This window comes from Engystomops pustulosus, unplaced genomic scaffold (assembly GCF_040894005.1).
Source record: "Engystomops pustulosus unplaced genomic scaffold, aEngPut4.maternal MAT_SCAFFOLD_389, whole genome shotgun sequence".
NCBI lineage: Eukaryota > Metazoa > Chordata > Amphibia > Anura > Leptodactylidae > Engystomops > Engystomops pustulosus.
The window spans coordinates 43,210-70,210 of record NW_027285268.1 but is presented as its reverse complement, the minus strand read 5'-3'; the positions used below and the strand labels follow the sequence as shown (position 1 = coordinate 70,210).

At 54.6% G+C, this 27,001-nt stretch overlaps 1 protein-coding gene across 1 annotated transcript; it reads right to left on the bottom strand.

Moving 5' to 3' along the window:
- Positions 1-26,353, bottom strand: LOC140111118 (sodium/glucose cotransporter 2-like). The gene is given in 16 exon segments (XM_072132325.1): positions 1-387; positions 1,127-1,190; positions 1,419-1,438; positions 1,441-1,633; positions 8,095-8,263; positions 8,339-8,489; positions 9,395-9,502; positions 14,523-14,658; positions 14,737-14,945; positions 16,885-16,965; positions 18,707-18,812; positions 19,892-19,996; positions 20,634-20,693; positions 23,025-23,129; positions 23,608-23,679; positions 26,054-26,353. Coding segments are annotated over 16 exon segments (1,821 nt in total). The 5' UTR covers positions 26,162-26,353; the 3' UTR covers positions 1-253.
- Between the last annotated feature and the right edge of the window lie 648 nt (positions 26,354-27,001).

Sequence of the window (27,001 nt, the reverse complement as noted above, 5' to 3'; positions counted from 1 at the left end):
CCCCAGAGGCTGAGGCCCTGCAGAAGGTGGAGCCCCCCAGGGACTGAGCTGGTGGAGGAGACCCCCCAGAGGCTGAGGCCCTGCAGAAGGTGGAGCCCCCCAGGGACTGAGCTGGTGGAGGAGACCCCCCAGAGGCTGAGGCCCTGCAGAAGGTGGAGCCCCCCCAGGGGCTGAGTCCGAGGAGGAGACCCCCTAGAGGATGAGGCCCGCTGGAGGAGGAAGAAGCCACTTTATTTCATGTTACACTGAGGGATCAGGCGTAGTAGGCCCAGAGGAAGATGGCGCAGCTCATCATGATCAGTGAGTTGATGTTGACCAGCCGTCTGTGCGTGGGGTCCTCCTGGATGTTGGGGAGCGCTGATGAGCCCTTGTCCTGGGGGTTGCATTCTGTGGGGGATGAACAGGTTTTGTATTTAGCCTTTTGCTGACGTGTAATAAATCTTCCTATTTTTGTTACGTGGAGACTAATTGTTTGTGTAGTCAGTGATTGGTCCTGGTCCTTGCTGACCCATAGTGGGGACTGGCGCTGGTTCTTGGGACCACCAGACACCTCCATGGGGAAGGAGCCCAGGTCACCCCAGAGTAAGAGGTCAGAAGTAACCTGCACGGCATAGGACAGTGGTGGCGAACCTATGGCACAGGTGCCAGAGGCGGCACTCGGAGCCCTTTCTGTGGGCACCCGGCCATCGCCCCAACACACCAGACAAGACTCCAAAATTCTTCCTACAGTTCCAAGCAACTTAAAAGATGCGGCTTTCAGTCATATATTAAAGTGATACTTACAGTATTTCACTACTTTTGACTGTAGGAAGAGGGAGAAGGTGTAGACAGGATCTAATTATCTTTGGAGGACCTTCTGCTGGCCCCTACAGATCTACAGAGGGACACTGGAAAGAAGCTAAAATAATGCAAATTTTCCATCTTGTCCTCAGGAGGCCAATATGATTGAAAGTTGTTGAAGAACAGAGAGCAGTAAGTTACTGCTTTAATTTTTGGTCGGCACCTCACAATAAATATGGGGGTTTTGGGTTGCAGTTTGGGCACTTGGCCGCTAAAAGGTTCGCCATCACTGGCATAGGATGTCCTCTGGGGGGCGCTGATACCAGCAGCCAGTGTCTCCTCTTACCTGTAGTCACCATCTCGTCTCGCGGCTCCTGACTGTGGCGGAGGCTGAACACCAAGCGATGCAGCTGTGAAGAGACAGAGGAGGGTGAGGAGACGGTCGGTGGCCATAGATGGCGCTATGGCTATACACACGATGATTAAACCTGGGGTGGAAGGAGCGCTGCACGGCTTCTGCCTGCAGCCCCTCCCCCCTCCTGTGTGTCGGGTGCCTGCAGCCCCTCCCCCCTCCTGTGTGCCGGGTGCCTGCAGTGCTTGGTGAGTGAGATGATATGTCAGCCTTAGGATTTACTCACCTTTGATTCTGGAATTGAGTGGTGCAGTAAGACACGGCCAAAATGATAAGTGCAGTACAAAAGAAGAGAATTATTGCAAAATAGAGGTAATGCACCCCACAAATCACTGCTGGGCAGGAACTGGGACTGGAGCAGCTTCCAGAACCATACGCAAATTCAGGCACCATGCGGCAGAGGCCCAGGAACAGCCCCCCGATGAGACCCCAGAATGCCCCCTGGAAAGAGAAAAAGATGCTGGTAGGAGCTCTGCGACCTGGGGGCGCTGGAGGTAACATTCCCTAACGTGGGGGGGCAGCTGTCCTGGAGTGGGGTAGTTGGCAGGGGGGCAGCTATCGTGGAGCGGCTGGTGGTGATGTAGCGGGGGGAGGGACAGCTGTCGTGGTACGGCTGGTGGTGATGTAGCGGGGGGAGGGACAGCTGTCGTGGAGCGGCTGGTGGTGATGTAGCGGGGGGACAGCTGTCGTGGAGCGGCTGGTGGTCATGTAGGGGAGGGACAGCTGTCGTGGAGCGGCTGGTGGTGATGTAGCGGGGGGACAGCTGTCGGGGAGCGGCTGGTGGTGATGTAGCGGGGGGGGACAGCTGTCGTGGAGCTGCTGGTGGTGATGTAGGGGAGGGACAGCTGTCGTGGAGCTGCTGGTGGTGATGTAGGGGAGGGACAGCTGTCGTGGAGCGGCTGGTGGTGATGTAGGGGAGGGACAGCTGTCGTGGAGTGGCTGGTGGTGATGTAGCGGGGGGGACAGCTGTCGTGGAGCGGCTGGTGGTCATGTAGGGGAGGGACAGCTGTCGTGGAGCGGCTGGTGGTGATGTAGGGGGGGGGGACAGCTGTCGTGGAGCTGCTGGTGGTGATGTAGGGGAGGGACAGCTGTCGGGGAGTGGCTGGTGGTGATGTAGGGGAGGGACAGCTGTCGTGGAGTGGCTGCTGGTGATGTAGCGGGGGGGACAGCTGTCGTGGAGTGGCTGGTGGTGATGTAGCGGGGGACAGCTGTCGTGGAGCGGCTGGTGGTGATGTAGGGGAGGGACAGCTGTCGTGGAGTGGCTGGTGGTGATGTAGCGGGGGGGGACAGCTGTCGTGGAGCTGCTGGTGGTGATGTAGGGGAGGGACAGCTGTCGTGGAGCGGCTGGTGGTGATGTAGGGGAGGGACAGCTGTCGTGGAGCGGCTGGTGGTGATGTAGCGGGGGGGGACAGCTGTTGTGGAGCGGCTGGTGGTGATATAGGGGGGGGACAGCTGTCGTGGAGCTGCTGGTGGTGATGTAGCGGGGGACAGCTGTCGTGGAGCTGCTGGTGGTGATGTAGGGGAGGGACAGCTGTCGTGGAGTGGCTGGTGGTGATGTAGCGGGGGGGGACAGCTGTCGTGGAGCAGCTGGTGGTCATGTAGGGGAGGGACAGCTGTCGGGGAGCAGCTGGTGGTGATGTAGCGGGGGGACAGCTGTCGGGGAGCGGCTGGTGGTGATGTAGCGGGGGACAGCTGTCGTGGAGCGGCTGGTGGTGATGTAGGGGAGGGACAGCTGTCGTGGAGCGGCTGGTGGTGATGTAGGGGAGGGACAGCTGTCGTGGAGCGGCTGGTGGTGATGTAGGGGAGGGACAGCTGTCGTGGAGCGGCTGGTGGTGATGTAGGGGAGGGACAGCTGTCGTGGAGCGGCTGGTGGTGATGTAGGGGAGGGACAGCTGTCGTGGAGCGGCTGGTGGTGATGTAGGGGAGGGACAGCTGTCGTGGAGCGGCTGGTGCTGATGTAGGGGAGGGACAGCTGTCGTGGAGCGGCTGGTGGTGATGTAGGGGAGGGACAGATGTCGTGGAGCGGCTGGTGGTGATGTAGGGGAGGGACAGCTGTCGTGGAGCGTCTGGTGGTGATGTAGGGGAGGGACAGCTGTCGTGGAGCGGCTGGTGGTGATGTAGGGGAGGGACAGCTGTCGTGGAGCGGCTGGTGGTGATGTAGGGGAGGGACAGCTGTCGGGGAGCGGCTGGTGGTGATGTAGGGGAGGGACAGCTGTCGTGGAGCGGCTGGTGGTGATGTAGGGGAGGGACAGCTGTCGGGGAGCGGCTGGTGGTGATGTAGGGGGGTGACAGCTGTCGTGGAGCGGCTGGTGGTGATGTAGGGGAGGGACAGCTGTCGTGGAGCGGCTGGTGGTGATGTAGGGGAGGGACAGCTGTCGGGGAGCGGCTGGTGGTGATGTAGGGGGGTGACAGCTGTCGTGGAGCGGCTGGTGGTGATGTAGGGGGGTGACAGCTGTCGTGGAGCGGCTGGTGGTGATGTAGCGGGGGGGGCAGCTGTCTTGGTGCGGCTGGTGGTGATGTAGCGGGGGGGGACAGCTGTCGTGGTGCGGCTGGTTGTGATGTAGGGGAGGAACAGCTGTCGTGGTGCGGCTGGTGGTGATGTAGGGGAGGGACAGCTGTCGTGGAGCGGCTGGTGGTGATGTAGGGGAGGGACAGCTGTCCTGGAGCGGCTGGTGGTGATGTAGCGAGGGACAGCTGTCGTGGAGCGGCTGGTGGTGATGTAGCGGGGGGGGGGGGACAGCTGTCGTGGAGCGGCTGGTGGTGATGTAGGGGAGGGACAGCTGTCGTGGTGCGGCTGGTGGTGATGTAGCGGGGGGGGGGGGGGACAGCTGTCGTGGAGCTGCTGGTGGTGATGTAGGGGAGGGACAGCTGTCGTGGTGCGGCTGGTGGTGATGTAGGGGAGGGACAGCTGTCGTGGAGCGGCTGGTGGTGATGTAGGGGAGGGACAGCTGTCGTGGAGCGGCTGGTGGTGATGTAGGGGAGGGACAGCTGTCGTGGAGCTGCTGGTGGTGATGTAGGGGAGGGACAGCTGTCGTGGAGCTGCTGGTGGTGATGTAGGGGAGGGACAGCTGTCGTGGAGCTGCTGGTGGTGATGTAGGGGAGGGACAGCTGTCGTGGAGCTGCTGGTGGTGATGTAGGGGAGGGACAGCTGTCGTGGAGCTGCTGGTGGTGATGTAGGGGAGGGACAGCTGTCGTGGAGCTGCTGGTGGTGATGTAGGGGAGGGACAGCTGTCGTGGAGCTGCTGGTGGTGATGTAGGGGAGGGACAGCTGTCGTGGTGCGGCTGGTGGTGATGTAGGGGAGGGACAGCTGTCGTGGAGCTGCTGGTGGCGATGTAGGGGAGGGACAGCTGTCGTGGAGCTGCTGGTGGTGATGTAGGGGAGGGACAGCTGTCGTGGAGCGGCTGGTGGTCGTGGAGCGGCTGGTGGTGATGTAGGGGAGGGGGGACAGCTGTCGTGGAGCGGCCGGTGGTGATGTAGCGGGGGGGGGGACAGCTGTCGTGGTGCGGCCGGTGGTGATGTAGGGGAGGGACAGCTGTCGTGGAGCGGCCGGTGGTGATGTAGGGGAGGGACAGCTGTCGTGGAGCGGCTTGTGGTGATGTAGCGGGGGGGGACAGCTGTCGTGGAGCGGCTGGTGGTGATGTAGGGGAGGGACAGCTGTCGTGGAGCGGCTGGTGGTGATGTAGGGGAGGGACAGCTGTCGTGGAGCTGCTGGTGGTGATGTAGGGGAGGGACAGCTGTCATGGAGCTGCTGGTGGTGATGTAGGGGAGGGACAGCTGTCGTGGAGCTGCTGGTGGTGATGTAGGGGAGGGACAGCTGTCGTGGAGTGGCTGGTGGTGATGTAGCGGGGGGGGACAGCTGTCGTGGAGCGGCTGGTGGTCATGTAGGGGAGGGACAGCTGTCGGGGAGCAGCTGGTGGTGATGTAGCGGGGGGACAGCTGTCGGGGAGCGGCTGGTGGTGATGTAGCGGGGGACAGCTGTCGTGGAGCGGCTGGTGGTGATGTAGGGGAGGGACAGCTGTTGTGGAGCGGCTGGTGGTGATGTAGGGGAGGGACAGCTGTCGTGGAGCGGCTGGTGGTGATGTAGGGGAGCAGCTGTCGTGGAGCGGCTGGTGGTGATGTAGCGGGGGGGGGCAGCTGTCGTGGAGTGGCTGGTGGTGTAGCGGGGGGGGCAGCTGTCGTGGAGCGGCTGGTGGTGATGTAGGGGAGGGACAGCTGTCGTGGAGAGGCTGGTGGTGATGTAGCGGGGGGGGCAGCTGTCTTGGAGCGGCTGGTGTTGATGTAGGGGAGGGACAGCTGTCGGGGAGCAGCTGGTGGTGATGTAGCGGGGGGACAGCTGTCGGGGAGCGGCTGGTGGTGATGTAGGGGAGGGACAGCTGTCGGGGAGCAGCTGGTGGTGATGTAGCGGGGGGACAGCTGTCGGGGAGCGGCTGGTGGTGATGTAGCGGGGGACAGCTGTCGTGGAGCGGCTGGTGGGGATGTAGGGGGGGGACAGCTGTCGTGGAGCGGCTGGTGGGGATGTAGGGGGGGGACAGCTGTCGTGGAGCGGCTGGTGGGGATGTAGGGGAGGGACAGCTGTCGTGGAGCGGCTGGTGGTGATGTAGGGGAGGGACAGCTGTCGTGGAGCGGCTGGTGGTGATGTAGGGGAGGGACAGCTGTCGTGGAGCGGCTGGTGGTGATGTAGGGGAGGGACAGCTGTCGTGGAGCTGCTGGTGGTGATGTAGGGGAGGGACAGCTGTCGTGGTGCGGCTGGTGGTGATGTAGGGGAGGGACAGCTGTCGTGGAGCTGCTGGTGGTGATGTAGGGGAGGGACAGCTGTCGTTGAGCTGCTGGTGGTGATGTAGGGGAGGGACAGCTGTCGTGGAGCGGCTGGTGGTCGTGGAGCGGCTGGTGGTGATGTAGGGGAGGGGGGACAGCTGTCGTGGAGCAGCCGGTGGTGATGTAGCGGGGGGGGACAGCTGTCGTGGTGCGGCCGGTGGTGATGTAGGGGAGGGACAGCTGTCGTGGAGCGGCCGGTGGTGATGTAGGGGAGGGACAGCTGTCGTGGAGCGGCTGGTGGTGATGTAGGGGAGGGACAGCTGTCGTGGAGCGGCTGGTGGTGATGTAGGGGAGGGACAGCTGTTGTGGTGCGGCCGGTGGTGATGTAGGGGAGGGACAGCAGTCGTGGAGCGGCCGGTGGTGATGTAGGGGAGGGACAGCTGTCGTGGAGCGGCTGGTGGTGATGTAGGGGAGGGACAGCTGTCGTGGAGCGGCTGGTGGTGATGTAGGGGAGGGACAGCTGTTGTGGAGCGGCTGGTGGTGATGTAGGGGAGGGACAGCTGTCGTGGAGCGGCTGGTGGTGATGTAGGGGAGCAGCTGTCGTGGAGCGGCTGGTGGTGATGTAGCGGGGGGGGGCAGCTGTCGTGGAGCGGCTGGTGGTGTAGCGGGGGGGGCAGCTGTCGTGGAGCGGCTGGTGGTGATGTAGGGGAGGGACAGCTGTCGTGGAGAGGCTGGTGGTGATGTAGCGGGGGGGGGGCAGCTGTCTTGGAGCGGCTGGTGTTGATGTAGGGGAGGGACAGCTGTCGTGGAGCGGCTGGTGGTGATGTAGCGGGGGGGGCAGCTGTCGTGGAGCGGCTGGTGGTGATGTAGGGGAGGGACAGCTGTCGTGGAGCGGCTGGTGGTGATGTAGCGGGGGGGCAGCTGTCGTGGAGCTGCTGGTGTTGATGTAGGGGAGGGACAGCTGTCGTGGAGCGGCTGGTGGTGATGTAGGGGAGGGACAGCTGTCGTGGAGCTGCTGGTGGTGATGTAGGGGAGGGACAGCTGTCGTGGAGCTGCTGGTGGTGATGTAGGGGAGGGACAGCTGTCGTGGAGCGGCTGGTGGTGATGTAGGGGGAGGGACAGCTGTCGTGGAGCTGCTGGTGGTGATGTAGGGGAGGGACAGCTGTCGTGGAGCGGCTGGTGGTGATGTAGCGGGGGGACAGCTGTCGTGGAGCGGCTGGTGGTGATGTAGGGGAGGGACAGCTGTCGTGGAGCGGCTGGTGGTGATGTAGGGGAGGGACAGCTGTCGTGGAGCGGCTGGTGGTGATGTAGGGGAGGGACAGCTGTCGTGGAGCGGCTGGTGGTGATGTAGGGGAGGGACAGCTGTCGTGGAGCGGCTGGTGGTGATGTAGGGGAGGGACAGCTGTCGTGGAGCTGCTGGTGGTGATGTAGGGGAGGGACAGCTGTCGTGGAGCGGCTGGTGGTGATGTAGGGGAGGGACAGCTGTCGTGGAGCGGCTGGTGGTGATGTAGCGGGGGGACAGCTGTCGGGGAGCGGCTGGTGGTGATGTAGCGGGGGGGGGGACAGCTGTCGTGGAGCTGCTGGTGGTGATGTAGGGGAGGGACAGCTGTCGTGGAGCTGCTGGTGGTGATGTAGGGGAGGGACAGCTGTCGTGGAGCGGCTGCTGGTGATGTAGCGGGGGGGACAGCTGTCGTGGAGCGGCTGGTGGTGATGTAGGGGAGGGACAGCTGTCGTGGAGCGGCTGGTGGTGATGTAGGGGAGGGACAGCTGTCGGGGAGCGTCTGGTGGTGATGTAGCGGTGGGGGGGACAGCTGTCGTGGAGCGGCTGGTGGTGATGTAGGGGAGGGACAGCTGTCGTGGAGCGGCTGGTGGTGATGTAGGGGAGGGACAGCTGTCGTGGTGCGGCTGGTGGTGATGTAGGGGAAGGACAGCTGTCGTGGTGCGGCTGGTGGTGATGTAGGGGAGGGACAGCTGTCGTGGAGCGGCTGGTGGTGATGTAGGGGAGGGACAGCTGTCGTGGAGCGGCTGGTGGTGATGTAGGGGAGGGACAGCTCTCGTGGTGCGGCTGGTGGTGATGTAGGGGAGGGACAGCTGTCGTGGAGCGGCTGGTGGTGATGTAGCGTCTACTTTGTCTAAAGAATCTTACCGGCTCATTTACCCGCTTTACAAACAGCGCCAAAAGGAAAACTGCTGCAATTGGTGGTGCTAGGAAACTGGATACGGACTGGATGTAATCAAACAACTGTCCACCTTGTGCAGCTTGGACCACAGGAATCCATGCGATGCTGAAAGCCACAAGGCAGACGGTCCAGACCCTGAGAGAGAAGCGACACGGCAGATGAGGCAGAAGTGACATTTATTACCAATATGTAGGTGTTTCTTTCACTTACCTCCCCACCAGAAGAAGCTCCTTTTCTGCAGCCTGCGGCCTCAGCTTTCTCCAGACGTCCATTGTGAACAGAGTTCCACTGCTATTAAATATGGAGGCGAGACTGCTCATGAGAGCGGCCAGCATCACTGCCAGCATCAGCCCTCGCAGACCTAAAGGGCAGAAACTGAGCTGAGATACGGCGCTCCATGAGCAGGCAGCACAGGAGAAGAAGATTCAGGCGCAGGAAGTGCAAGAGCAGAATATTCCAGTGCCGGTGATTCGGGGCCCAGACGCAGGAGGAGAATATTCGCAGTGCCGGTGATTCGAGGCCCAGACGCAGGAGCATAAGATTTGCAGTGCAGGTGATTTGGGGCCCAGACGCAGGAGCATAAGATTTGCAGTGCAGGTGATTCGGGGCCCAGACGCAGGAGCATAAGATTTGTAGTGCAGGTGATTCGGGGCCCTGGACGCGGGATATTTAGTTGTACTGTGCACGAGGAAGAATGGCAAACCTCCCTTTAGTGCAATTTATGAACAAAAAGAGGAGGTTGCTAGAAAAAAGTGCAGCGTTGGATTATTAAGGAGAAAAGCAAAGGTCTGTTGAGTAGGCGTCTGCTAGTGCGCCAGATGCCTCATCCAGTGATTTATCTGGTGCAGTGTGAACGGCTTGTAACCCCTGCATCAGCAGAAATAACCCTAAGGGGCAGATTTATGGTGCATGGACTCCCCCCTCCCCAATGAAATCACACCCCTTCAGTAAGCCACACCTCTTATTATAAAGGTGTATACAACACATCTCGAATCCTTGCACAGATTAGGACACAATTATGTCACATTGCAGATTCTGGTGTAGTGATGTACCCCTGGTGCGCCAGTGTGAGGTCCATCGTGTGGAGGCTCTTCTTGGCTGGGGACCGCTTTCTATATTTGTCTCTCAGAGACCAGAGAATGAAGGGCCTGGATCCCGACACGACTTTCCCCTTCCTGTGTATGGGATCCAGTGCTGAGGAGGATCTGTAGAGAAGATCCATCAACCAGAAGAAGATGGGCTTAGTGGATATGATCCGTTACTCACCCCGCGGCATCAGCTCTACAACCAGCTTTGGATAAGCGATGTTTGAGCAGCCAATTTCTGCACCACAGATCCTCCGACACTCGGAAGGCACAACGCAGGCGACTTCATCTGAAAAAACACAAAGCTTGCTGGACATGCATTGTACGCAGAGGGGATGCCTATAGATATTCATACAGCTCCCTGGAAAAATAGAACCGGAAGAATCCGCATAGAACCTAAAGAGTGGAGCTTTCCTGATACACTGTACCAAATCCTCTGTATTCATCTCCTCCTGCAGTAATGCATCTTGTACCCATCTCCATTCAGTATTGGATTCACGTCTGTGTCATCCGCTAATTCTAATCCGCCATTTGCCCGGCCCAGTTGGTGGCTGAGAACCTTTGAGAAAAAACAGACTGCATACGGATGTCACACGTGTGCTGTCCATTTATTTTTGGCGAATCTATAGACTTTTATGGGGTCCGCATGTGAGAAAAAACTAGTGCATGCCACAACTGTGAACGGACCCATAAGTATCATTGGGTTAATCCTAACCCCAAAAAAACTATAGCATGTGGACCGAACCCAAAAACGCTGATATGAATGAGCCCAAGACTAAAGAGCGGCCACACCCCAAGCACCTGCACGATGCATCACAAAATCTAATAAACCTAATAATGAACCCGGCAGCAGCTCAGGACCGAACGTGGAAGATAAGGAAAGAAGAGAGAGGGCGAGAATAGCGGAAATAAGGCGGGAAATGAGAATTGAGAGATTGCAGAACCAAGAGGGGGAAACATTGGACATGGAGAAGTTTCTGGAAGATCTGGATGTCCCCTCCAATAACATCGGGAGAGATAAAGCTCCGGGATTATTATCAATGACCTATCAGACGCCTCCGACAGCCATTCTCACTTTTATTGAAGTAATACCAGAAGAAAAGGGGGAAGAGACCGGCCCTGCGGATTCTAGGCCAATATCATTGATTAACAAATATTAGGGAATAGATTAGCAGAATGAATCCCTTCCTTACTCCATGGCTCCCAGAATGGGCCAGGCCACGGGATAATATCAGTCAACGTGGTCAAAGCTTTGGATACTGTGTCTTTGCCCCGATGAGGACAATGAGCTGGAATGGGTTATTCTATAGAGCAGTAGACACATTGGGGGAGATTTACCAGAAGTCTCTTAGAGAGAATTGTTGTGGTTGCCACGGGCAACCAATCAGAGCTCAGCTTTTATTTCCCCACAGCTATAACATGAAAGCTGACATCTGATTGGTTTCCATGGGAAACGAGAACAGTTTTACCTCAAAAACTTGATGCTAAATCTCCCCCAGCGTCCAGTGACCGGCAGACTTAACGCCAAGGGCGTCCACTATCACCATCATTTATTCTCACGATACAACAGCAGCTCCAAAAATTGAAGAGAAGATGTTCCAGGGATAGAACTAGGGCGGAAGCGGTCGAAGTGATCTTATTTGCTGACAATTTGGTATTAATTGTAGATAATGTGAGGAAGGAAATTCAGGGGATCTTAGAGAAATATCAGGAGGAAACACAAGTATTGGATGGGATGAAAGGTGGGCAGCACAGCCCTAGCCCTAAGCCTATCATCCATCCCTTACTGATGGGAGACACCATTCCATCCATACATTGTGTGTATAATATATAGCTGCTTCTCCCAAGGCTGATGGGTAAAACCTTCCTACTGAAACACGACGACACGGCAAAGCCATCAATGGCCTTCAGTAACCAGGCATGTTCCATACCTGCGAGTATAACCAGGTTTGTGGCCCGAGGGTCATAGCCAGGAGGTGTCAGACCGTGAGGGCGAGGAAAGTCTCGTCTACCCGATATCACTAGGACGACGGCCCATCTGCACATCATAGGGGAAGGCTCTACAGCACCAGGGACACCGGAGCGTGGAAGATATTGGGGCAGATTTACTTACCCAGTCCATTCGCGATCCAGCGGCGCGTTCTCTGCGCTGGATTAGGGTCTGGCCGGGATTTATTAAGGTAGTTCCTCCGCCGTCCACCAGATGTCGCTGCTGCGCTGAAAAGCATCGGAACGCACTGGAGTTCACCGGCTCGGGCTGAGTAAAGGTAAGTGCAAGCTCCGCGACAGATTTTTTGTTTTAGATGCAACGGTTTTTCTGAATACGTCGGGTTTTTGTTCGGCCACGCCCCCCCCCCATTTCCGTCGCGTGCATGCCGGCGCTGATGCACCACAATCCGATCGCGTGCACCGAAATCCTGGGGCAATACAGAAATCGGAAATATTCGGGTAACACGTCGGGAAAACGTGAATCGGGCCCTTAGTAAATGACTATTTGGTCTGATCTGTGGTAGGGGCCCAGGAAATGGCTACGTGGATGGATAAGGCATTAATGAAGCGGTGGATGTGGTAGACCACGAAAAGATGGTGAAAAGAGAATATGATGCGGGAGACTTTGTACATTGGTTACAAGATACGAATGCAACTAGAAACACTATATATACGGGGCGGAAACTTGTTACCCATAAGAATGGAAAGCCAGCCATAGCCAGTATCAGGAGAAACATCGCTTAGAGGGAGGACAATGCGTCTGAGGGAGATCAGCAAAGAAACGGATGGAAGTAAGAGAAAATTCTCAAATCTCAGCCCCCTAGTGATGTTACACAATAAAGATCATGTTTTACCCCTTACTGTACAATGTTACTCAGTGTTATTGGTGTTTTACCTCCTATCACTCAGTGATGGTCGGTATAAGATTCCAGAGTGTGAGTGGGGACTCTCTGAGCAGACACTTCATGATCCCTCTGTGCTGTGAGATGCTGTATGCTGACAATGTGCTTAGATTATCAAGGTACAAGGTTATCTACACTCCCATTTACCTTCTGAACATTCACTAGTATCCGACACATAGAAAGAAATGAGACACATCAGAGATGATGAGATCCATCAGATGCGTATTACACACAATGACACAGCTCTGCTACATGTCAGCTACAAACACACTAGCAGATCTGATGTGCCTCCACCTCCCAGGATAAAGAACTTATCTGCCTGTAGCTTGTAGTTCTCCTCAGGCTGTGTATATGCCGGCAGGAAGTCAGTGTCAGTGTGAGTGTGAGCTCCGCCCTGGACTGCAGGGGGCAGAGAAGAGCTCAGCTCCACAGCGTCGGGCAAGAAGGCTGCCGTCAGAAGTTACAGGGTTGTGTCCAGGGGCAACTGAACTTGTGTCCAGCAGGACTGATAGAGGCAGGTTGCACTTATATCTGGGAAATACTGGGGCAGATTTACTTACCCGGTCCATTCGCGATCCAGCGGCACATTCTCTGCGGTGGATTCGAGTCCGGCAGGGATTCACTAAGGTAGTTCCTCCGCCGTCCACCAGGTGGCGCTGCTGCGCTGAAGTTCCCCAGAGGCGCGCTGGAATGCCCTGAAATTCACCGGCCTATACCTAGTGAAGGTAAGCGCAATTTTCGCGGCACATTTTTTGTTTTAAATGCAGCGTTTTTTCCAAATCCGTCGGGTTTTCGTTCGGCCACGCCCCCCTGATTTCCGTTGTGTGCATGCCGACGCCGATGCGCCACAATCCGATCGCGTGCGGCAAAATCCCAGGGCAATTCAGGGGAAATCGCCGCAAATCGGAAATATTCGGGTAACACGTCGGGAAAACGCGAATCGGGCCCTTAGTAAATGACCCTCATTGTATTTTTGTTATTTACAGTGAATTGGAGAATGTGATATTTTGTTATCCTGAGGACATGTATAATGATCTTGTATTCAAGGGAAATCCAGAGGAAAGTGAGAGGAGGTTGCCAAGGGGCTGGACAGATACACAGAAGGCCGCACTTTCTGCGATGTTCAGGGAAATGCAGTGGAATAAGCTTTTTCAAGGACCAGTGCCCTAAATGTGGGAAGTTTAAAGCAGATTTGTTGCATTGTCTCTGGTACTGAAATAATCATCTCTATACATGGAGATAAGTTCACACAAACGTATGGGGAATAGACGGCAATAGGCGCATGGAGGGATACGGGGCCTCACATCATACACATGTCCTACCTGTGTGCACGGCCTATGGATCCCTGCATCTCACCCCTCCTCAGCGCGTCGCACATGTCTGGCCCTAAATGTGTGGAGAGGAGTCTTCCATTGTCATGAAGAGAAGCTTAGGAGGCAGAAGAGGAATCGGTGAGGCCATTGATGTCATTCATCGGCTGGTAAAGGGGTTTCCCCACGAGCAGAGATAAATGGGGCAGAAAGGTCACGTGCGCCCCTCTGCTCCATTAGTCTGACGGAGCGACAAGAGGTCCGTCCGAGATACGGGGGACCCCATTGGATCCCTTGTTTTCATGCTCTGCGGGGGTCTCAGCAAGTTAGGTCCCATCTTGTATTCATGGGAAAACCCCCTTTAAGATTCTGTCAGCAGAACGGATATCTACAATGTCAGGAAAGAATGTATTTATGTCCAGTAGTTTCAGAAGGATAGAGAAGATAAGGAAAAATGCAGCTCAGTGGAATCCGGAATGGAAACCTATTGTTATAGGATCTTCTCAGACGTTACCTGGAGGCAGGAGAAAAGGGAACCTATCATCAGGGATGTCATGTTTAGTTGGTGACAGGTTCCAGTAGCCTCCGCTGTGCTGATTATAAAAATGCCTCTGTCAGCTTTCTGAATCCTTTTAGTACTTTATACAAGTTTATTTCACATTACCTGCTCCCTGCCAGAAGAGTGTGGGGAGTCCCAGGGGAGGGGCAGCTGCAGCCTGTGTCTCCTCATGCTTTCTTCCTCACCCCCCCCCCCCCCACCTGCTCAATACACATGACGGGAGGTGATATATAGGAGACTGACATAGGCCGCCATCTGTTATAGAAGAGCTCACTTGTCGCCATGGCTTGAGCATCCTCTTCTAGGCTTTTAGTTGAGGTAAATGTGGTTGCACTTTATGTACATGCTCAGCAGTGAAGGGAATAAGGTGCTGGGAAGGAGGGCCCTCGTTTATCCCAGCGCTGCTAGAGGAACCAGGAAAACAGGATGGTGGAGTCAGAGTTGAAGTTAGGGAAATTGAAGAGTTGAAGTTGAAATTTTGGCTGGGCATCCCTGTGTAGATGTGTGAGCCATGCCCAGAGGTGTTCACGTGTGGTCTACGGGTCTTACCTGGATATAAGACTCTGCTAATCATCCCAGGCATCACCATGAGGAACATGGGAAGAATCTTCAAATAGCCACATAAGACACAACCTAATTTTACATGTGTTAAAGAACGTGCGGCCAGACAGCGCTGAACGATCACCTAAAACACGAAGGCGACAGTCACTTCTCCGACCCACAATATTACACACCGCAAGAACAGCCGGTGATGAGCACTCACCTGGTCACTGCACCAGTACCACGTAGAGACTATGCTCAGCCCCAGTATCAGGGCCGGCCACGGCAGGTCTCCGGAGTAGGCATCACGTAACAGGTGGAGAGCGTCCGCTCGCGGGGAGGCGCACTGGGCGGACACATTACCCAGATTGTTCGGGACGGCGCTCATATATCTCTCCATGAGGGCATTATACCCTCCAACCTCTGTGAACGCTGCAAGGGCGACAGAGAGGAAGCTGAGGGTGGTCAAGGTGGCACCAATCATAGAGTGCAATGATTCTATAGAGGAATCCTCCCTCCTTACTACTGCAGGGCTGTGAGATTATAGAGAGGAGCGTATAGGGCACCACCCACGTAGATGTTACACCAGGAGGACACAGGGGTCACACACAATGATATCATCACATAATTACACTCACAACGTTTCCATCAGAACCCATCCTGATAAAGCAGCCACCGGGACTCTGGGAATCTCTTATTACCCATGGCCTCCTTCCTTCTACAATCAACTTTTATAATTATGCTAATGAGTCAGAAGGGCTCTGGGGGGAGTTGTTGTTCTGCTCTGTTGCTTCAAGGGCTGTTACACTCTCTCTCCCTTCCTTCTGCTCCCTCTGATCTCCCTCTGCCAGATGTCATCTCACACATAATTAGCATAATTAGTTGATTTTAGAAGGAAGGAGGCCATGGATAACACATAGAATAAGATATCGAAGTCCCGGTGCCTGGATTTATGAGTAATGTCCCTGGTTTATCCATGATATTTCCTATAAGTGAAGCTAAAAATAACTGCACAATATCACTGCTGGCAAAATGTCATAGAAATATTACTCTTATCCAGACACAACGGCACGATACAGACACCGCACGCAACGGCACGATACAGACACCGCACGCAACGGCACGATACAGACACCGCACGCAACGGCACGATACAGACACCGCACGCAGCGGCACGATACAGACACCGCACGCAGCGGCACGATACAGACACCGCACGCAGCGTCACGATACAGACACCGCACGCAGCGGCACGATACAGACACCGCACGCAGCGGCACGATACAGACACCGCACGCAGCGGCACGATACAGACACCGCACGCAGCGGCACGATACAGACACCGCACGCAGCGGCACGATACAGACACCGCACGCAGCGGCACGATACAGACACCGCACGCAGCGGCACGATACAGACACCGCACGCAGCGGCACGATACAGACACCGCACGCAGCGGCACGATACAGACACCGCACGCAGCGGCACGATACAGACACCGCACGCAGCGGCACGATACAGACACCGCACGCAGCGGCACGATACAGACACCGCACGCAGCGGCACGATACAGACACCGCACGCAGCGGCACGATACAGACACCGCACGCAACGGCACGATACAGACACCGCACGCAACGGCACGATACAGACACCGCACGCAACGGCACGATACAGACTCCGCACGCAACGGCACGATACAGACTCCGCACGCAACGGCACGATACAGACACCGCACGCAACGGCACGATACAGACACCGCACGCAACGGCACGATACAGACTCCGCACACAACGGCACGATACAGACACAGGACACAACGGCACAATACAGACACAGGACACAACGGCACAATACAGACACAGGACACAACGGCACAATACACACACAGCACAATACACACACAGGACACAACGGCACAATACAGACAAAGGACACAACGGCACAATACAGACACAGGACACAACGGCACAATACAGACACAGGACACAACGGCACAATACAGAGACAGGACACAACGGCACAATACAGAGACAGCACACAACAGCACAATACACACACAGGACACAACAGCACAATACACACACAGGACACAACAGCACAATACAGACAGAGAGGTCCTGGCCTCTCTGAAGACCCCTGCACTATAGACCTGACACGGGCGCTCAGGGAGCTGCTTGTATGTGGTCAGGGCCGGCATTATTAGGGTCTTCAGATCAGTGGCCACCAGGAATTGGATTCCAGACTATGAAGCCACCTGCCATCCCAAAGAGGTTGCAGATCATTTCACCTAAGTAATACTGTAATAAGCACTGCCAGTGTCCGCAAGGTTTATGGTGAACAGTAAGTACCAACAAGTCTATAGACTCACCATATCCAGCCAGGACACAAGCTCCAGCAATGATTACAAATGTCTGAACTGTATCTGTATACATAAGTGCAGCCAGACCACCTACATATCAAGAGGAGAAATGACATTACAGATGAGCACAACTAGACCACCACCTACAAGGATCCATCATGTCATGGAGAAGGGACTAGACCACCACCTACAGAGATACATGATGTCATGGAGGAGAAGGGACTAGACCACCACCTACAGAGATACATGATGTCATGGAGAAGGGACTAGACCACCCACCTACAAGGATCCATCATGTCATGGTGGAGAAGGGACTAGACCACCCACTTGCAGAGATACATGATGTCATGGAGCAGAAGGGACTAGACCACCAACTTACAAGGATCCATCATGTCATGGAGGAGAAGGGACTAGACCACCACCTACAGAGATACATAATGTCATGGTGGAGAAGGGACTAGACCACCCACTTGCAGAGATACATGATGTCATGGAGCAGAAGGGACTAGACCACCAACTTACAAGGATCCATCATGTCATGGAGGAGAAGGGACTAGACCACCACCTACAGAGATACATAATGTCATGGTGGAGAAGGGACTAGACCACCCACCTACAAGGATCCATCATGTCATGGAGAAGGGACTAGACCACCACCTACAGAGATACATAATGTCATGGTGGAGAAGGGACTAGACCACCCACTTGCAGAGATACATGATGTCATGGAGCAGAAGGGACTAGACCACCCACCTACAAGGATCCATCATTTCATGGAGGAGAAGGGACTAGACCACCACCTACAGAGATACATGATGTCATGGAGGAGAAGGGACTACACCACCCACTTGCAGAGATACATGATGTCATGGAGCAGAAGGGACTAGGCCACCCACTTGCAGAGATACATCATGTCATGGTGGAGAAGGGACTAGACCACCCACTTGCAGAGATACATGATGTCATGGAGCAGAAGGGACTAGACCACCAACTTACAAGGATCCATCATGTCATGGAGGAGAAGGGACTAGACCACCACCTACAGAGATACATAATGTCATGGTGGAGAAGGGACTAGACCACCCACCTACAAGGATCCATCATGTCATGGAGAAGGGACTAGACCACCCACCTACAAGGATCCATCATGTCATGGTGGAGAAGGGACTAGACCACCCACTTGCAGAGATCCATCATGTCATGGTGGAGAAGGGACTAGACCACCCACCTACAGAGATACATGATGTCATGGTGGAGAAGGGACTAGACCACCCACCTACAGAGATACATAATGTCATGGTGGAGAAGGGACTAGACCACCCACTTGCAGAGATCCATCATGTCATGGTGGAGAAGGGACTAGACCACCCACCTACAGAGATACATGATGTCATGGAGAAGAATGTACTATATGTGAACTCCAGTGACCGGGTATGTAAATGTTCCCCATTATGTCATGAGGAAGGGACTAGACCACCTAAATAGATACATTGGGGCACATTTACTTACAAGGTCACTGGAGTTCACAGAAAGTACATGGAGTGCGGTGATTCACTAGGATCGTGCACCGGAAATCATGAATGTGTCGGTTCCCCCGCTCAGGTCCGACAGAGTTCATCATCCTTTTTGTGGTGCCCCTTTAACATAGGGCATGGGAAGAATTTGAATGTTAAATACTGCGCTCAGTCAGTGTGAAGTCAATACACTCAATGCGTCCTGTGTAAGAAATATCCGGAAGGGTAACATCTGGGGACGTTGACATTGAGCAGATGATCGGTGATGAACCCCAGGATAGAGAATAGGTAGCAATAGCAGCAGGGTGAGGTCTTACCAGTCACTGTGTATATTGTTGTGATCACCAGGAGGGCGATAACTGACAGGTAAATGTTCCACCCCAGTGCTACCTGGATAAACACTGCTCCAGAGAACATGTCAACCTAATGAGAGAAGAGAGAACACTAATGACCTATCACATATGCTGATGTATTACCACCCACACTAAAAACCTTTCCTAGCCATTGGTCACTGCACCAAAACAATGGCGTCAGAGCTGAAACATCAGCAAGGAGTGAGAGAGGGTGCCTGAGAGTGAAGAATCCCCCTGTAGGTGACAGATCGTGGGCACCATGATGGCAGCAGCAGGCCAAGAATCCACACGGAAAATGGAGAAAACCCATGGTTCCTTCATTAGGAGAACCTCATGGAACGGCAGAAGACAACAGGCTGGTCAGACTTTCAGTTGGTTGACTTCGTAGAATATAGGATAGCAGTACCTCAGCCAGGACCCCAGGTCAGCTTGGCTGGTAATGATCTCCAAGGAGTTGGATTGGCTCTGCTGTATAACAGGACACAGTTTTGTAGTAGAAAATCTCAAGATTACATACACAACCCCAAGCTGAGCTTATATTTATAGGCTTCTGCACATCCTGGAATGTTCTGAGCTGCCAAACAATCACAGCCTGCTGTGCCTCAGGAAAGTTAAAATAGAAACCTTTCAACATAAATACAACATTAACTCTTAAGTATCATCACAGCATGAAATGCTAGTACACAAACTCTCTGGGCAATAGAAGGCAGCAATGCATTAACATAAAACAGCTGAGCAGATAAATAATGGAGGCAATGGGGATTATTAATCATTGGTTTTGTTGTTTTTGAGGTTTCCGGGGACTTTTCTCTGCTAAAAAGTGGCACAGGACTATTTCGACCGGTTCACTATTTCACCTAAACATAGAAATGCTGCAGCACCATGCAAATTGATTCATGAATTGGGATTTTTGCTAAAAGGCGCATGAAAAGTTGTATCGTCTCTGTTGCCGGATGTGCTGGGACATTTCATGCAAGTGTTCATTGTATAGTAGCAGGAAACACGTGTGTACGGAATACTAGAAGACCTACGCACTTCACTCCCACCCATTTGTCTGGTGTCTAGTAACCATGGGCTCTCCTCTCCCACACACAGACAACATAAAGGCTCTATGGAGGTTTACCTTGTGTTACCTCATCTAGGACTTACTGAAATTTTGGTGAATATGTACATGGCCAGAGACAGCACAGACAGGTACAGCTGGATCCTCTGCCCTCCAAAACGTTTCTTTAGATACTCGGGCATGGTCATCACCTGCGGGGATAGAAGCATATTCAAATAGTAAAGAGTACAGGAGGTGATGACTAACCCTTCTAGGTATAAGAATGGCACTAATCAGGGACTCGACATGTGAACCTTGCAGCACCGATTCCTGCTTGGACCTTGCAGCACCGATTCCTGCTTGGACCTTGCAGCACCGATTCCTGCTTGGACCTTGCAGCACCGATTCCTGCTTGGACCATGCAGCACCGATTCCTGCTTGGACCATGCAGTACCGATTCCTGCTTGGACCTTGCAGCAGCGATTCCTGCTTGGACCTTGCAGCACCGATTCCTGCTTGGACCTTGCAGCATTGATTCCTGCTTGGACCTTGCAGCATTGATTCCTGCTTGGACCTTGCAGCACCGATTCCTGCTTGGACCTTGCAGAACCGATTCCTGCTTGGACCTTGCAGCACCGATTCCTGCTTGGACCTTGCAGCATTGATTCCTGCTTGGACCTTGCAGCACCGATTCCTGCTTGGACCTTGCAGCATTGATTCCTGCTTGGACCTTGCAGCACCGATTCCTGCTTGGACCTTGCAGCATTTATCCATGCTTGGGGCTTGCACACTGGTCCCTGCTTAGATCTTGCAGCTTTGGTTCCTGGAAAGACTTTGTATAAGTCTCACCTCTGCTGTCATGTAAACAGGAACGAAGATCCATCCCATTATTAGAACAGCAAAGAGTGCCTGAAGAAGGAAAGAGAGTGTCAGCGCATGTGTCCTGGGACATGGACCATTACACTTACAGCCAGGTTATCCGTGTTTAGCACATAATCTTTTATAGCATAACTCTATAGTTAGAATTTTACCAAGTTATTATATGTGATTCCCCATTTAAAAACAAACAGAACGCTGTCCATATTGTGCTCCTCACCCTTTTCTTTCCAAAGTCTTGGTAAAAATCTTTCTCACCAGAGGTGAAATGGGCGGAGACTAATGTCTGTCTGTCTGTGCCCTCAAGCTGAGGCCAGTTAGCTTGCTCACCAATCCAGTATTGTGTTCTCTCTCTCAAAGTAATTTAGAAGCATGATGTGCAGAGAGAGAGAGACAGAGAAAGTTTTGTAGAATCACAGACTGAGATGGAGGGACTGATAGGGAACAGGGGAGATCTCGTACCTCACTATTCTGTGCAGGAGACATCTGTATCCACTGTTCTGTACACATCCAGCTCTGCTACATTCACAGGGAGAGCTCTGTCACATGGCCTCCTCCTCTGTGAGCTGCAGCCCTTCCCATGGCACCAACAGATAAACAAACTATAACAGTACAGACTCCAGGGCTTGTCAGCACAGGGAGAGGAAACAGATACTGCAGCTCCGAGATAACCTGAGGGCTATAGCAAAGAAACTGCTGGATATTCAGAATCGGAGGTGGACTATCAGGATCGGAGGTGTTTGGCTGTCAGGATACGAGGTGGTGGACACACTGAACCACTGCGAGCGATGACGTAAGTTGATTCCTGGTAGAGGAATCTAAGTGGCACCAGGTTTTCACCAGTGCCTGCTGCAAAGCGGGATAGACTTTTTGCGGTGGGATGCCACCAGGTTGCTCCACAGGCGTGACTTGCCTCCAGTAGTGGCCAAGGCGAGGTACAGAAACAGCAGGCAGAATCAGAGTCGTAGTCAGGCAGGTGGTCAGGAAGGGCGGCGCAGGATCGGAGTCAGGAACGAAGCAGAAAGTCAAGACAAGCGGCAGAGAATGAGGCCAGGAAAACGAAGGGACACAACAAATAGATCACAATGTTCACAATAACATGCTTTCTCTACAGGGCCCACAGGAGCCATCGCTGGAGCGTGGACAAGTGAGTAACCCTGCAGCTGCCACAGTGAGGGACCTGGGGATACACGTGTGCACCTGGACATAGGTAACAAAGATAATAGGAAAAGATGTACATCCCGAGAGCTATTGATTTGTGGAAAACAAAAAAACTTTGCAGTTACTCTTTAAGAAACAAAAGCATTTTTCAAAAAGGCCCACGTCAGGGCAATGGCACGTGCTGCATGTGATGTGACAGAATTATTATAAATGTATTGTGAACCCCCACAACACATGAACCTTGTACGTCCTCCCACCACGGCCTGACCTGTTTGTCTGGGGGCAGCTGGATTCCCTTGGTACTAGTCATGTCATGATTGCTTGGTCCAACTGAACAGGTGCTGTCCATGCCGGGCAGGACCAGTGAGGGGATGCAAGAAGAGGAGGAGGCCGCAATATGAGGGAAAGTCTCCCCCAGGGGCACTCCCAGTCTATGTGTGATGTAAGGATCCTCGTTTAGATGGTAAAGAGAAGGCCTGTGATGTTAGTGGCAGCCGGGGATCACATGTGGAGACAGAGATTATGAACACCAATCTCGCAGTGTCTTTATTTCAAGACTCCAACACAGCAATGGTTAATAGGCTGAGGTAGTATTAGGTCCTTTCTGCCAGGTCTGAGGTAGCTGGTGGTTGGATGCAGTCTGGTGTAGTTCCCAGCCCTGGTCCTGTAGCTTGGGGCAGGAGAATGGTGGAACTGCTTGGGCAGCACGTTTAAACAGGCTCTGTAGAGGCAAAGATGCAGGCCTGAAGGAGGGGAAGCCTTTAGTGATGGTGGAGGAGATCCCTGCCTCGGCATGGGGGGAGGTGGAGGAGATCCCAGCCTCGGCATGGGGGGAGGTGGAGGAGATCCCAGCCTCGGCATGGGGGGAGGTGGAGGAGATCCCAGCCTCGGCATGGGGGGAGGTGGAGGAGATCCCAGCCTCGGCATGGGGGGAGGTGGAGGTGATCCCAGCCTCGGCATGGGGGGAGGTGGAGGAGATCCCAGCCTCGGCATGGGGTGAGGTGGAGGAGATCCCAGCCTCGGCATGGGGTGAGGTGGAGGAGATCCCAGCCTCGGCATGGGGTGAGGTGGAGGAGATCCCAGCCTCGGCATGGGGTGAGGTGGAGGAGATCCCAGCCTCGGCATGGGGTGAGGTGGAGGAGATCCCAGCCTCGGCATGGGGTGAGGTGGAGCAGCTGCTTCCTCTCCTTTCATTCTACTTACAATCCACTCAAATCCAGCCACGGCGATGCCACCTGCTGCCCCCGTGCCCGCCAGTCCCACAAAGTGACCACTGCCAATGTTACTGGCAAAGAGGGAGGCTCCAACCTGCAAGAGATACAGAGTCCATGTACAGCATACACCGAAAGGCAAGAAAACCCAAATTCTGAAGGTCGTTCCAGTTATAGATCATCTGGCCAAATGTAAGAAACATACGAGGAACAGGCGAAGTGCAGACCTATATGTCATGTGTCATGGGGGCGGTCCTGTCTCATTTACTAAGTGCAGAGGGTGTGTGTGTCCTGTGTGCGCCATGTGCAGGGTGTCCTGTGTGCGCCATGTGCAGGGTGTCCTGTGTACTATGTGCAGTGTGTACTATGTGCAGTGTCCTGTGTATAGTGCAGGGGGCACCAGATTCAGGATTTCTGGTGCACGTCCTTCATGTATCTGGCGCCCCCTGCATGTATCTTCGCCAGAGGGCACCACTTTCTTTTGTTGCACCTTTACCATGGGGCGTGTGACACTTCTGTCGTAAATGTGTACTGTAGTTTTACTTGTGGTGACTTCATATAGAAATGTAACTTACAGTGAACCAGGACATACTTCTGCCCGCCAAGAAGTAGCCGCCCACCGTCCCCCGGCTGGCACGTCGCATCGACTGCAAGGAGAAAACATTACATCTAACTGTCATACACACTGATCAGTCACACCACACTCACACGGCACAGGACATAGGGGACGCTGATCACACTCGGCATAGGACATAGGGGACGCGGGTCACACTCGGCACACGGCACAGGACATAGGGGACGCTGGTCACACTCGGCACAGGACATAGGGGACGCTGGTCACACTTGGCACAGGACATAGGGGACGGTGGTCACACTCGGCACACGGCACAGGACATAGGGGGCGCTGGTCACACTCGGCACAGGACATAGGGGGCGCTGGTCACACTCGGCACAGGACATAGGGGACGCTGGTCACACTCGGCACAGGACATAGGGGACGGTGGTCACACTCGGCACACAGCACAGGACATAGGGGGCGCTGGTCACACTCGGCACAGGACATAGGGGACGCTGGTTACACTCGGCACAGGACATAGGGGACGCTGGTCACACTCGGCACACGGCACAGGACATAGGGGGCGCTGGTCACACTCGGCACAGGACATAGGGGACGGTGTTCACACTCGGCACAGGACATAGGGGACGGTGTTCACACTCTGCACAGGACATAGGGGACGCTGGTCACACTCGGCACAGGACATAGGGGACGGTGGTCACACTCGGCACAGGACATAGGGGGCGCTGGTCACACTCGGCACAGGACATAGGGGACGCTGGTCACACTCAGCACACGGCACAGGACATGGGGGCGCTGGTCACACTCAGCTCACAGCACAGGACATGGGGGGCGCTGGTCACACTCGGCACAGGACATAGGGGGGGCTGGTCACACTCGGCACAGGACATAGGGGGCGCTGGTCACACATGGCACAGGACATAGGGGGCGCTGGTCACACATGGCACATGGCACAGGACATAGGGGGCGCTGGTCACACATGGCACATGGCACAGGACATAGGGGACGCTGGTCACACATGGCACAGGACATAGGGGGCGCTGGTCACACTCGGCACAGGACATAGGGGGCGCTGGTCACACATGGCACATGGCACAGGACATAGGGGGCGCTGGTCACACATGGCACATGGCACAGGACATAGGGGACGCTGGTCACACATGGCACAGGACATAGGGGACGCTGGTCACACTCGGCACAGGACATAGGGGGCGCTGGTCACACTCGGCACACGGCACAGGACATAGGGGGCGCTGGTCACACTCGGCACAGGACATAGGGGACGCTGGTCACACTCGGCGCAGGACATAGGGGACGCTGGTCACACTCGGCACACGGCACAGGACATAGGGGGCGCTGGTCACACTCGGCACAGGACATAGGGGACGGTGTTCACACTCGGCACAGGACATAGGGGACGCTGGTCACACTCGGCACAGGACATAGGGGACGCTGGTCACACTCGGCACACGGCACAGGACATAGGGGGCGCTGGTCACACATGGCACAGGACATAGGGGGCGCTGGTCGCACATGGCACATGGCACAGGACATAGGGGGCGCTGGTCGCACATGGCACATGGCACAGGACATAGGGGGCGCTGGTCACACATGGCACAGGACATAGGGGGAGAGCTGGGGGAGGGGATAGACCTTCCCTATGAGATGAGAGGTGGAGGGGATAGACCTTCCCTATGAGAGGTGGGGGAGGTGATAGACCATTTTAGGACCAGTCATGTGCATCCGAATGTGTCTCAACTTCTAATCAGCAAAATGTACAAGACCCCGGGACATTTCTTCATCAAGTCAAAATATTTCATTAGTGAACAACCCAGCAGAGCATGTCCCCCTATATCTATCCATACACCCCGCAGAGCATGTCCCCCTATATCTATCCATACACCCCACAGAGCATGTCCCCCTATATCTATCCATACACCCCACAGAGCATGTCCCCCTATATCTATCCATACACCCCACAGAGCATGTCCCCCTATATCTATCCATACACCCCACAGAGCATGTCCCCCTATATCCATACACCCCGCAGAGCATGTCCCCCTATATCCATACACCCCGCAGAGCATGTCCCCCTATATCTATCCATACACCCCGCAGAGCATGTCCCCCTATATCTATCCATACACCCCACAGAGCATGTCCCCCTATATCTATCCATACACCCCACAGAGCATGTCCCCCTATATCCATACACCCCGCAGAGCATGTCCCCCTATATCCATACACCCCGCAGAGCATGTCCCCCTATATCCATACACCCCGCAGAGCATGTCCCCCTATATCCATACACCCCGCAGAGCATGTCCCCCTATATCCATACACCCCGCAGAGCATGTCCCCCTATATCCATACACCCCGCAGAGCATGTCCCCCTATATCCATACACCCCGCACAGCATGTCCCCCTATATCCATATCACTTACCCATAGGCCGACACCAATAACAATAACAAAGTATCCAGCAATGACGGAGATGTCGGCGGGGTTACTGATAGTCAGAGGGCGACCTGTGTCGGGGGCCGGGGAGCTCATGGTGGGGCCGCTGTGACCCTCTCACTAATCTTCCTGCTCTTTATAACTTGTGCTCTAACCATTAACCCCGTGTTCCAGGGTCTGGTAACATTTACTATTAGACAATTATGATGAGCAATGGGCTAATAACTAAGCTCTGCACAAACCTGTTTACTTAATAACCGATGGTCCATGGGAGACACATCTACAAGCAGCGGCCTAACCCTAATACCTGATGATCCATGGGAGACACATCTACAAGCAGCGGCCTAACCCTAATACCTGATGATCCATGGGAGACACATCTACAAGCAGCGGCCTAACCCTAATACCTGATGATCCATGGGAGACACATCTACAAGCAGCGGCCTAACCCTAATACCTGATGATCCATGGGAGACACATCTACAAGCAGCGGCCTAACCCTAATACCTGATGATCCATGGGAGACATGTCTACAAGCAGCGGCCTAACCCTAATACCTGATGATCCATGGGAGACACGTCTACAAGCAGCGGCCTAACCCTAACCCTAATACCTGATGATCCATGGGAGACACGTCTACAAGCAGCGGCCTAACCCTAACCCTAATACCTGATGATCCATGGGAGACATGTCTACAAGCAGCGGCCTAACCCTAATACCTGATGATCCATGGGAGACACATCTACAAGCAGCGGCCTAACCCTAATACCTGATGATCCATGGGAGACACATCTACAAGCAGCGGCCTAACCCTAATAACTGATGATCCATGGGAGACACGTCTACAAGCAGCTGCCTAACCCTAACCCTAATACCTGATGGTCCATGGGAGACACGTCTACAAGCAGCGGCCTAACCCTAACCCTAATACCTGAT